The sequence below is a fragment of the Mustela lutreola genome, chromosome 2 (assembly GCF_030435805.1).
Source record: "Mustela lutreola isolate mMusLut2 chromosome 2, mMusLut2.pri, whole genome shotgun sequence".
NCBI lineage: Eukaryota > Metazoa > Chordata > Mammalia > Carnivora > Mustelidae > Mustela > Mustela lutreola.
In genome coordinates, this window is record NC_081291.1 from 10,410,956 (window position 1) to 10,424,470 (window position 13,515).

A 13,515-nucleotide genomic window follows, 5' to 3' on the forward strand; every position below is an offset into this window, starting at 1 on the left:
GATAAATTACTGAATTCTATTCCTTAACCTAATATTACACAATCTGTTAACTAACTGGAAATTTTTTTTTTTAAACTTCGATCTGAAAAAAACAGATAGTTGCTTGTTATGTATGAAAAGATTAAAGACTGAATAGTGTAGAAAGATAAACTGTAGATCATCTTTCCATGAACTGATAAAAAAATCATTTTAGGGTCTTGAGCCCTGTTACTCACATCTTTATCTTGAAACAAAGATCCTTCTATGCAGAGACTGTCTTCCTGCTCAAGAGCTTTCTTAGTGCCAGTTTTATGTCTCTGTTCCTCAGACCATAGATGAAGGGGTTCAGCATGGGTGTGACCACTGTGTACATCACTGAAGCTATGGCCGTTGTCCTCGAGTTTTGAGAAGCTGCAGAACTAAGATACACCCCTAAGCCTGTACCATAGAATAAAGAGACAACCAAGAGGTGAGACCCACATGTGGAAAATGCCTTATACTTGCCCCCAGAAGACGGAATTTTCAAAATAGAGGTTACAATTTTAGAGTAAGAGAAAAGGATACCAATGAGTGAAACAAAAGCCAGAGGTATATTTGTAAGATAAATTGCCAGGTTATTGAAGAAGGTATCAGAACAAGCAAGGTAGATCACCTGATTAAGTTCACAAAAAAAGTGAGGGATTTCTAACTGCATACAAAAGGATAATTGCAAAACCAGTAAGTCATGTAATAGAGAGTCCAGAACACTCAACACCCAGCACACCAGAAGCAGGCTGCCACAGAACTTGGGGTTCATGATAACCATGTAGTGCAGTGGGTGACAGATGGCTGCAAACCGGTCATAGGCCATCACTGTCAAGAGAAAGTTGTCTAATCCCGCAAAAAGCATGAAAAAATATATCTGGCTGAGGCAGCCTGCATAGGTGATCACTTTGCTCTGTGTCTGGAGGTTCAGCAGCACCTTGGGGATGGTGGTGGAGGTGAAAAAGATGTCTACAAAGGACAGGTTGGAGAGGAAGAAGTACATGGGTGTGTGGAGGCGGGAGTCTGTGACAATGGCCAGGATGATGAGCAGGTTCCCACTGAAGGTGAGCAGGTACATGGACAGGAACTGCCACAGGAGCAGTGGCTGCAGATCTCCCTCCTCTGAAAGTCCCAGGAGGATAAATTCTGAAACAGGAGTTTGATTCCTTTGTTCCATGTAACTGCTGAAAACAGCTGGAACAGAGACAAGAGCACAATAAAGTCACAAGCAGTGAGCACAGAATTAAAAGAAATGCTGTGGCTGGGGTTCCGGGGGGGCTCAGTCGGTTCAGCAACCAACTCTTGATTTTAGCTCAGGTGGTATTCTCCTGGTGATGAGTTCAAGCCCCACACTGGACTCTGCTGGGAGCAGAGGCTATTTCAGATGCTCTTCCTCCCTGTCTCCTCCTCTGCCCTCACTATAGATAGATGAGGGAAAGAGGGAGAAATGCTGAGATTTGTCTGGTGAAATTTTTTTTTCAAATTGCTTCACTCATTAATTCTCATACATTACCTATCCATCTAGAATAATTAGCTAAAAATTTCAAGGACCTCAAAAGCTCCATGTTTTCCATCATACTGAAAAAAGTCCCAAATTGAAACATTTACCCAAAGCAGTGCTGTCCTCTATAAATTTCCTGAGATGTTTTTTGTTCACTTAACAAATATTTTAACCAATTATCTTGTGGCAAGCATTGTCAAAAGCATAATAAACTAGTGATGTGTGTTTGACCTTAACAAGATTGAGTCTGATATGTGTGTGTCAGAGGGAGCAATAAAATATTAATGAGTGAGCAAATGACATTTCAAGTGTTGGTTTTTATTAATAAGTAAAATAAAACAAGACAAGGTAGTGCCACACTGAAGAGAAAACTTTCCATTTTCTCTTCTCTGATAAGGGGATTTTGAGCAGGAAAGCTGAGGATAGTGGATTCGTGAGTCATGCACATAATTTCGAGAAAAACACATAAGGCAGAGAAAGAGCCTGTGCGAACAGCCTTAGGCAAGAGCTCACTGAAACCACAGGGCAACATCAAAGAGAAAGCTGTGAGCAGAGTAGGTAACACAACAAGAACAGGTGCTGGATGTAGGACAAGTGAGAGAGGATGTCAAAGTCTCCTACTTCTTTGGAAACATTCTAAGGCAATGGACACTCATTCTATACGTGTGTGTGTATGTGCACATATATATGTACCTATATGTGTGTGTGTATATGTACATATATATAAATATAAGTGTGTATATATATATATATATGATGTCTACAACAGGAAAAATTTTCTGTCATATATACAAATGGAACAAAGTTCATTCCTCTATAATTCTCTCTTTCTCTCTCTATCCTTAGTCTATAGTTGGTCTACACTCTACATTTTTTATTGCCTAAGACAACTTTGGCTTGCTTTAAATGTTTAACCAGTGTGCACTATAATAATAGCTTCTCCACTCCCTACACACAGACACACACACAGACACACACGCATGCATGCACACAAGCACAGAGTGCAGAGAAGGAGAAATACAGTGTTTTCTAGTATTGTAGTACTGTGTACCCCTTGTAGCTGAAGCACAATTGTATTAGAAAGCAGAGGAAAGGCTATACCATGAGTCACAGAGCTTCTTTCTCCTAGGAGGATTGCATTTTATAATGTCAACATTCCAACGGAGTAGTCATGATTAAAGATCACAAGATCCACGCAGAATTAGAAGGATAAACACCAATCCTTCTCAAACTTTTCCAAAAAATTTCAAAGGGCAAACACTTCCTACTTTATTCCAAAAGGACAGTATTGCACTTAAACTGAAGCCAAAGACATTGCAAGAAAAGAGAAGTAACAGATCAACATTCCATGGGAATCTTTGACTAAATATTACAACTGAATATAGCAGCCTTTTGTTCATGCTGTATAAAAGGATTATGCATCATGACCAAGTGGGATGCATTCTTGGAAGGCAAGGATGGTATAACTTATGAAAACCCCTCCCTGTAATACATCACAGTAACACAATGAAGGATAAAAGGCAGGATTATCTCAACTGCTGTAGAAAAAATTTGACAAAATTTTCATTCTTCCATAATAACAACATTGGAAAAATTAAGAACAGAAGGAAACTTCCTCAATGTGATATAGGTCATATGTGAAAACCCACCTTCAGTGTTATTCTTTTTTTAAAAAATTCTTTTCAGTGTAACAGAATTCATTGTTTATGCACCACACCCAGTGTTCAATATTATTCTTTTTTTCAAATTTATTTTTAGCATAACAGTATTCATTATTTTTTTCTTTTAACTTTTTTTCTTATTTTTTAATTTATTTTCAGCATAACACTATTCATTATTTTATTCATTATTTTTGCACCACACCCAGTGCTCCATGCAATCCATGCCCTCTCTAATACCCACCACCTGGTTCCCCCAACCTCCCACACCCCGCCGCTTCAAACCCCTCAGAGTCCATAGCTCTCATGGTTCACCTCCTCTTCCAATTTCCCCCAACTCCTTTCTCCTCTCTAACTCCCCTTGTCCTCCATGCTATTTGTTATGCTCCACAAATAAGTGATATTATTCTTAATAGTGAAAGCCTGAAAGCAACCGTACGATAAGAACAAGGCAAGAGTGTCTGCTTTGATAACTTCTTTACACATAGCATTCCAATTTCCAGACAAAGCAATGAACCAGGGAAGAAGAAAGAAAGAAAGAAAGAAAGAAAGAAAGAAAGAAAGAAAGAAAAGATGATGGAGAAGGAGAAGGAGAAAAGGAGGGAGGGAGGGAGGGAGGAAGGAAGGAATGAAGGAAGGAGGAGAAAAAAGAGAAAGGAAAGGAAGGGAAGGGAAGGGAAGGAAAAGGAAAGGAAAGGAAAGGAGAAAGGGAAAGGAAAGGGGAAGGGAATTGAAGGGAAGGGAAGGCATGAAAATTAGAAAGGAAGAAGTAATATGATTTCTGTTCATAAAGAAGGTGATTGTATTAAAAACACAATTAAAAACAAGAAAAACCATTAGACTAATATATGGTTCAACAATGTTACAAATACAAATCAAACTCAACACACACAAAACAGATAATCATGTCAAAAGATGGGCAGAAGATGGGGCGCCTGGGTGGCTCAGTGGTTTGGGCTGCAGCCTTCGGCTGGGGTCATGATCTCAGGGTCCTGGGATCGAGCCCCGCATTGGGCTCCCTGCTCCGCAGGAAGCCTGCTTCCCTATCTCTCTCTCTCTCTCTGCCTGCCTCTCTGCCTACTTGTGATCTCTGTCTGTCAAATAAATAAATAAAATCTTTAAAAAAAATGGGCAGAAGACATGAACAGACACTTCCCCAATATCAGGCACATGAAAAATGTTCATCATCACAAGCTATCAGGGAGATTCAAATCAAAACCACATTGAGATATCACCTTACACCAGTTAGAATGGCCAAAATGAACAAGACAGGAAACAACAAGTGTTGCAGAGAATGTGGAGGAAGGGGAACCCTCTTACACTGTTGGTGGGAATGCAAGTTGGTGCAGTCACGTTGGAAAACAGTGTGGAGATTCCTCAAGAAATTAAAAATAGAGCTTCCCTATGTCCCTGCCATTGCACTACTGGGTATTTACCCCAAAGATACAGATGTAGTGAAAAGAAGGGCCATCTGTACCCCAATGTTCATAGCAGCAATGGCCACGGTCGCCAAACTGTGGAAAGAACCAAGATGCCCTTCAGTGGACGAATGGATAAGGAAGATGTGGTCCATATACACTATGGCGTATTATGCCTCCATCAGAAAGGATGAATACCCAACTTTTGTAGCAACATGGACGGGACTGGAAGAGATTATGCTGAGTGAAATAAGTCAAGCAGAGAGAGTCAATTATCATATGGTTTCACTTATTTGTGGAGCATAACAAATAGCATGGAGGACATAGGGAGATGGAGGAGAGAAGGGAGTTGAGGGAAATTGGGAGGGGAGATGAACTATGAGAAACTATGGTCTCTGAAAAACAATCTGAGGGTTTTGAAGGGGTGGTGGGTGGGAGGTTGGGGGAGCCAGGTGGTGGGTACTAAGGAGTGCACATATTGCATGGAGCACTGGGTGTGGTGCAGAAACAATGAATTCTGTTTCGCTGAAAAGAAATAATAAGAAAAAGTACATGAGTTATGGAAAGTAAAAAATAATTTAAGAAAATAACGAATACAAATAAAAACACACAAAACACAGAGGAGTGAGGGAATCCCAGAATGGAATGCTCCATGTGAAAAAAATAAAAAACAATCTAACTATATTACAATTGCATAAAAAAATCTCACTGAAGTATGTGGGAAAAAATGTAGAAATATGTCATCTGGAGACTGAGTGGAGTCAGTGAAAATGGAGATGAAAGTGTACAGAAAGATTCCACTATAGTTAATACAGGTGTATCCCAGATAGAACTGTTAACGATGCTGATACTCTACACATGTGAACTGAAATTGAACATATAAAGAAATGGAGAGTAAATTGTGAGCCACTTGGTGTGGGAGTTTACATGTGAGCCAAGTGGAGAGGCTAGGATGATCCATGTGGCAATAAATGGGAGCTGGAGTCATCAGTATGAACTTGCTTTAGTTTAAATTCTCTTACAGAGAGTGGTATATATTGATATCATCTATCTATATCTATATCTATATCTATCTCTAACCTATATCATCTATCTCTATATCTATATCTATCTATATCTATCTATATCTATATCTATATGTGTATGTGTATGTGTGTGCATGCATATACACAGAGTATACACCCATATGTTTCCTCACATCAGGTGAGGGTGTATAGAGACCCTGGCAGCAGCAAGCACACCTGGCACCCAGATCTTGGTGCTAATCCCATGATCCAATAAAAAGAAACAGGACTACCAGGTGGTGGGTATTAGAGAGGGCACGGATTGCATGGAGCACTGGGTGTTGTGCAAAAACAATGAATACTGTTACGCTGAAAATAAATAAAAAAAAAAAAGAAGAAAAAAAAGAAACAGGACTCCTTGCAGGAATCACTGATTCTAGGGTTCGGGAGGGAAAATACAGGAAGCTGAAGCTGAAGTTTCTTTTACTGTGAGACAGTAATGAAATGCTACCCTAAAAAGCCAAGAATAGAGACATGCTGAAGAGACATATTAGCTGACTGAAGGAGTTCTCTATTGCCAAAGCTGGAACAAATGGAGCAACAAAATGAAATAGTACTGGGTTAAAACACAGACTATATTATCAATATCAATGTAAATAAGTGGAAAAAATGGAAAAGATGCCCACTAGAGGGCAGAAGAATACCAATGATGTAGATAGATACTCCATTTTCAAAGAGGTGGAGGATAATTCCCACTACTTAGGAATGAGGCTACAGTTAGAAAAGTTCCTACAAGAGTACAGTATGGAAACAAAGGGGGGAAAGTAACCACAGTAGAGAAATCTGGAAAACACCATGCAGCCAGCACATCAGCAGCAACACCAATGAGGGTCAGTCATGTTGATAGTGATATCATGAGATGAATATGGCAGTTTACCTCTCTGGTCTTCCTATCCCACGCCCATAGTCCTAGCCTACTCAGGAGGAAAAGAACAATGAGACAAGTCCAAAAGAAGATAATTTTATAGAACACCCACCTAGTACTTCTCAAAACTATCAATTACTTCAAGAACAAAGGAGGCCTGAGAAAATTCACGTGTGTGGAAGCTCAGCAGATAAGAGGATTACACATAGCATGTATAACAGATACAATGTAATGATAGGACCAGAAACTGGGAAGGGAGCTTGTGAGAACTCTCCGAACTATCATAGCAATTTGTTGTGTGTGTACATGTACAACTATTCAAAAACTAAAGTTGAATAAAACTTAAAATTATTAATGAAGAAAAAAATTATTAATGAAATGCAAAATCTTTGGAAACACTGAACTCTGACAACATCTTAGGCTCCATTACATGTTTTCTGTAAGCAGTATCACTGTTTTCAGGGACACTTCCATCCATAAAATAAAAGACCGATAACAAATTCATACTTTTTGAAAGGTTTCAATAAAATGATGACTATGATATGTCTGGCACTGTTTGCAGTATTAACTAATGCATACAAATGATAAAGAGAAGATGTCTGGTACACTTTCTGGAAAAAAACAATAATGAATAAAAAAATCATCTGAATTTTTGTATCCATGATGTCCACCCCCTCAGAGATCCATCACTTGTCTCCCATCTCATGTTCATGGTGCTATTTCTATCCCTCTATGTCCCTCTCACGCTCTGAACACAGTAACACTTTGATCCTTACATTAACATATGTCAATTTTCCACAGAGAAGACCTATGCATAGATATCCCCTGACCTTTAAAACCTGCACTTATGCTTCAGTAATTACAGAATTAAATTTCAACCCTGTAGCCAAAACACTTGATTTTTTCTTAACATACGATTTCCTACCAGGCCAGTTGCCTATTCACCCATTTTGCATATCCTGCTACTGATTGTTGGTCCGATCAGTAAGAAGTGTTTCTAATCATAGCAGCACAGCTTCTAGTTTAATTAATCTTTAAATTTCCTCCTCTGCTGTTTCTTCCTGGACTGATCACACCCAGTGTATCCAGGAAGGACTCTAACACCTCCTTCAATGGTCAGTTCCACTATAATCTTGTCTGTGAAGCCTTCACTAAGTCCCATGAAAGAGTTAATTTTTGAAAAAAAAAATGTCCTAAGATAAAGTGTCAACTTTTTTGGATACTTCCACAGATTTCAATGCAACCTCACGATACCACATTTACTTATTTTTACATCTCTCACTTCGTTTACATAGTGAGTACCTTGAGAGAAGAAACAATGTCTTATTTATTCCCACAATAAATGTTAGTGTTTACCATATGTTAAATACTGAAAAAATGTTTGTTAAAAGACTAGAATAATAAACGGCTGAATAATGATAAACAGTCACTCTCAAAAATGAAAGAACAAGGAATGAAACAGAGGAAAGACTGTTAAGGAATGGAGTCTCTATGATTAAGCATTACTCCAGAGAAGACAGATCAGGTAGAAGTGGTTTAGTGTAACCAGAGTTTCTCTCCAGAATCAAAGCCTGAACAGGCAGGCCTTAGCTTTATTAAACTCTCCTTAACTTATTGTCCCTGTCAATCCCCCAACAATAATCACCAACAAAAAGGGTCCATCCCACCATACCACATGTCCCCAGCACTTGTGACTCACTTAGATATTATCACAGAACAGTATGAGATCCCTGACCCATTTTCTCCCATGGATGATTGATGAGGTTGGAAGTCCTATTCATAAAGGCTTTGGAAGGCACAGTTATATGTTTGGAAGGCACAGTTATGTGTTTGTATCACCTGAGATTAGAAAAGATGAAGTCAGTGGGTGCAGCAGAGACATTTTCAGTTTCTGTGGCTATAGAGGCTGAATTCCCAGGAGTCTCATTAATGAAATAGTCTTTTGTCTCACTTCCCTTTGAAAGACTTGGTCAGAAACACAGAATGCAAACTAGTCTCAGTGTTGGTATTAGGACACCGCCTGGGCATTCCATGATCATCTCTTATCCCATTAAACTCTTTGATCCCACAAGGAGGTCCTCTCCCTGTAGAGGGTCTCACTGAACCAGAGTGCCCCATAATGAATATGCAATTCTTTATTTGGAAGAGAGATTCCATGTTCCCTAAATCTCTTCTTTCTCCCATCTGGACCCTCTTCTGTTGGCTCATGATCATGGATCCCCCAGCCCCCACAATGCTTTTCCTGTTCTGCACCTCTTTCTCCTTCATTGTACATGGTGTCTGTTTAACATGGCTCGACCATTAGCCTCTTTGGGCATCTTGCAAACACTTGGACAGCAGGGGTGGGGTGGACACAGTAGGTACTAAGCTACATCCTGTGGATAAAGAAAAGTGTAAGACATGGCTCACAGTTAAAACAGGGCAAGAGACTGAACAACAAATGAGTTCACTAACCCGAAGTGGCCCTGACACCTGATGAAGAGAACACCAACATGATCGACTCTTCCAGGGGCGATGAATGAAGGCTTCCCAAACAAGCTTATAATTGTCCTGAGTCTTGATGTCAGGGAAAGGGGTAGGAGCACTCCAAGAAGGGGTATCAGGACAGTCAATGCGGCAGTTAGACTGTTAAGGTACAGTCAACATATTTCCTGTACTTCATACTTGCTGACCAGTAATAAGGGGCTAAGGGTGATAATTGAAACATGGCCCTGGGTAGTGAGACAGCATTCAGATAGCACAGATGCTTATATTTTGGCTACAGGCTGATATGTTTTTTTATGAAAAGAGTTGAGTGTCAGTGCATATTTCATGGTGGCATATCCAGGATCAAGCTCACCCTGTGTAAAAGTCATCCCGTGACAATGTTATGCGTACACCCTTGCTACTATAACAGTCAAAGAAAACTGAAAAGGTATAGATTGAAAAATAGAGAATGAATGGACCCTTTTACAAGGTAAAAAAAAAAACCACATAAAATATTATTCAAGTTTTCCACATAGATTGAGCTAAAGGCATAATGCTGAGTGAAATAAGTCAATCTGAAAAAGACCAATACCATTTGATGTCAATCATATATGGAATCGAAGAAACAAAGCATATGAACAAACCAGGAAAAAAGAGACAAAAAAATACAGACTCTTAAATACAGAAAAAAATTGGTGTTTGCCAAAGGGGAGGTGGGTGAAGAGATGGGTAAGATAAATAAAGGGGATTAAGACTACACTTATCTCCATGAACACTGAACAATATGTACTATTGTTGGATCATTATGTTCTACACCTGAAGCTAAAATAACAATGTGTGTTATTACTTTCACTAAAAAAAATCCTAGGGAGAGGGGAAATCATGATTTTCAGAGTTCCACATTATACTTTTCAATCAGTCTGTTTTCAAACAGAAACAGAAATCACTGGACTAGGAGAAAGCCCATGCATATAAAATCTCATGTATATGATTGAATGATGTTTTATCTTGCCAGGACATTTCAATGGTAACTGGACAGCGATTCCAAGAAATAGTGATGGGAAACCAATATTTCCATCTGCAAAAAGTTGAAGGTGACCTTTCTGCCCATGATCTACAAACATGACTCCAGATGGATCACAGATCTAACCACAAGAAATAACACTGTAAGTACATAGAAGGAAACACAAAGGTACATCTTTATGATAATGGATTTGATCAAGATTTCCAGTATATAATACCAAGGACATGGGCAACCAGAGAAAAAATTACTTCCGTAAGTTCAAACTATTTGTGCATTGAAAGGCACTATTTCCCAAGTGAAAAGGCAATCCACAAAGAAAAAATTGGCAAACTACATACTTGATGACAAATTAATATCCAAAATATGTACCAAATTCAATAGCAAAAGACTCAAACAATTCATTTTTTAACTTTTTTTTAATTCTTTTTTTATTGTGGTAGAACAGATATAATAAAACTTACCTCTTAACCATCTTTAAGTGTACAGCCAGGTAGTATTAACAACAGAGATCTAGAACTTTTTCCATCTTCCAGAGCTGAAATTCTGTACACATTGAACAATTCCCATTTTGCCTTCCCTTGGTTTCAGGTAACCACTGATCTAGTTTCTTTTTCTAAAAGTTGTGACTTTAGAGACTTCATATACATGAAATCATGTAATTATGTGTCTTGTCTGCTTTTCTTACATTTTTTATTTCTTTTCAGTGTACCAGAATTCATTGTTTATGTACCACACCCTGGGTTCCAAGTAATACCTGCCCTCCATAATACCCACAATCAGGCTTACCCAACCTCACAACCTCCACCCTGTCAAAACCCTCAGATTGTTTTTCAGAGTCCATAGCCACTCATGGTTCATCTCCCCTTCCAATATCCCCCCAATCTCTTCTCCTCTCCATCTCCCCATGTCCTCCGTGTTATTCCTTATGCTGCACAAATAAGCGAAGCCATATGATAATTGACTCTCTCTGCTTGACATATTTCACTCAGCATAATCTCTTCCCGTTCCATCCATGTTGACACAAAAGTTTGGTATTCATCCTTTCTGATGGAGGCATAATACTCCATAGTGTATATGGACCACGTCTTCTTTATGCATTTGTTTGCTGAAGGGCATCTTTGTTCTTTTGACAGTTTGGCGACTGTGGCCATTGCTGCTATGAACATTGGCGTACAGATGGCCCTTCTTTTCACTGCATCTGTATCTTTGGGGTAAATACCCACTAGTGCAATTGCAGAGTCATAGGGAAGCTCTATTTTTAATTTCTTAAGGAATCTCCACACTGTTTGCCGAAGTGGCTGCACCAACGTGCAATTCCACTGACAGTGTAAGAGGGTTCCCCTTTCTCCACATCCTCTCCAACACATGCTGTTTACTATCTTGTTAATTTTGGCCATTCTAACTGGTGTAAGGTGGTATCTCAATGTGGTTTTAGTTTTAATCTCCATGAGGGCTAGTGATGATGAACATTTTCTCATGTGTCTGATAGCCATTTGTATGTCTTCTTTGTAGAAGTGTCTGTTTATGTCTTCTGCCCATTTTTTGATATGATTATCTGTTTTGTGTGTGTTGAGTTTGAAGAGTCCTTTATAGATCTTGGATATCAGCCCTTTGTCTGTAGTATCATGTGTGAATATCTTCACCCATTCTGTGGGTTGCCTCTTTGTTTTGTTGACTGTTTCCTTTGCTGTGCAGAAGCTTTTGATCTTGGTGAAGTCCTGAAAGTTCGTTTTTGCTTTTGTTTCCTTCGCCTTTGGAGACATGTCTTAAAAGAAGTTGCTGTGGCCAATGTCAAAGAGGTTACTGCCTTTGTTCTCCTCTAGGGTTCTAATGGATTCCTGCCTCATGTTGAGGTTGTTCATCCATAGCGAGTTTATCTTTGTGTATGGTGTAAGAGAATGGTCGAGTTTCATTATTCTACATATAGCCGTCAATTTTCCCAGCACCATTTTGAAGAAACTGTCTTTTTTTCCACTTTTTCCTGCTTTGTCAAAGATCAGTTGACCATAAAGTTGAGGGTCCACTGCGTTCTACTGGGCTCTCTACTCTGTTCCTCTGGTCTATGTGTCTTTTTTTGTGCCAGTACCATGCTGTCTTGGAAAACCCAAATATCAGGGGAAAGGAGGTATTAAGGTTTCGATAATGCCCTAAAACCTGTATATTTCATAGAGATAATTTTAATTTTTAATTCGTTCCCACTATTCTCATTCTATTTAATATTTTATAGTTTTTTAACCTATTTATCATCACAGTGATAGGTCAGTACAACAAATTCCATAATAATCTTTTAACTTGAACTTCTTTGATAAATATACCTGTGGTTCTTTTTTGCTTTTCTATTTTTTTAAATATTCAAATAGAGATAAGCTTCAAGGTAATTCCCTTGCCCCAGTCAATACTATCCCTATATATAAACCAGTTTTAATCCCCCCTTTATCTTGGGAAACTTGAGACCTTTAACAAAGATAGCAAGATACAGCAGAATAATTAAAACAAACTTCCTCACCCACACGGAGTATTTATAGCCACCCTCCCATATTTTTCTTCTGTCAGTATTTCTGTGTATTTGTTTTTGTTCTGGTAGTATATAAATCTTTTTTTAAATTAATTTATTTATTTTCAGCATAACAGTATTCATTATTTTTTCACCACACCCAGTGCTCCCTGCAATCTGGTAGTATATAAATCTTATACTTGGGGTTCATTTTGGCTGTGTTCTTTTTTTTTTTTTTTTTTTTGGTCCTGTACTTTTGTCGGTCATTTGGTTTGTCTGTTTTTCTTTGTATACTTTATAAATCATACCTTTAGGGTTTTCTCTTTTTTTTCCCTATCTCTCTCTTTCTCTCTCTTTTTACTTTCTTTTTGGTGGAGACTCCCAATTGCTCAGAGGCGTCCCAGGGTGCACCTTGCCTGGATCATGGTTGATACATTCAGCTACACATCCCTTCAGCCATCTCTCACCAAAGTGACTAGGAGGAAGAATGTCCAAGAGAAGAAAAATTCAGAGACTGTGCCTTCTCTACCAGAGCTACTGGATATGGACATAAACAGTGTGTCAGAAGAGGAATTCAGGCTAACAATTATCTAGACAATGGCTAGGTTGGAGAAAACTATTAATGACAACATGGAATTGATTAAGGCAGACATCAATGCCACCAGGGATGATGTTAACAATGCTATCAATTAGTTCCAATCTAATCTAAATTCTCTAACAGCTAAGGTAACTGAGGCAGAAGATAGAATTAGTGATCGGGAGGACAAACTGATAGAGAAAAAGGATCAGGAGGAGGCCTAGAACAAACAGCTCAGAAGCCATGAAAACAGAATTGGGGAAATAAATGACAACGTGAAACATTCAAACATCAGAATAATTGGAATCCCTGAGGGGGAGGAGAAAGAAAAAGACTAAAGGATATAGTTGAAAAAATACTCCATGAAAATTTTCCTAGTCTGGGGAATGGAACCAGCTTTAATGTCCTAGAGACAAAAAGGTCTCCCACCAAGGTCATGGAATCT

General features: G+C 38.8%; 1 protein-coding gene across 1 annotated transcript; it reads right to left on the minus strand.

Annotated features, from left to right (window-relative positions):
- Window positions 1-241: 241 nt before the first annotated feature.
- Window positions 242-1,081, minus strand: LOC131823102 (olfactory receptor 7C1-like). Its single transcript, XM_059159080.1, has 2 exons — window positions 727-1,081; window positions 242-441 (listed from the first exon to the last, which is right to left on the minus strand). Exons 1-2 carry the CDS (start codon window positions 1,079-1,081, stop codon window positions 242-244), a joined length of 555 nt encoding a protein of 184 aa, XP_059015063.1.
- Window positions 1,082-13,515: the final 12,434 nt, after the last annotated feature.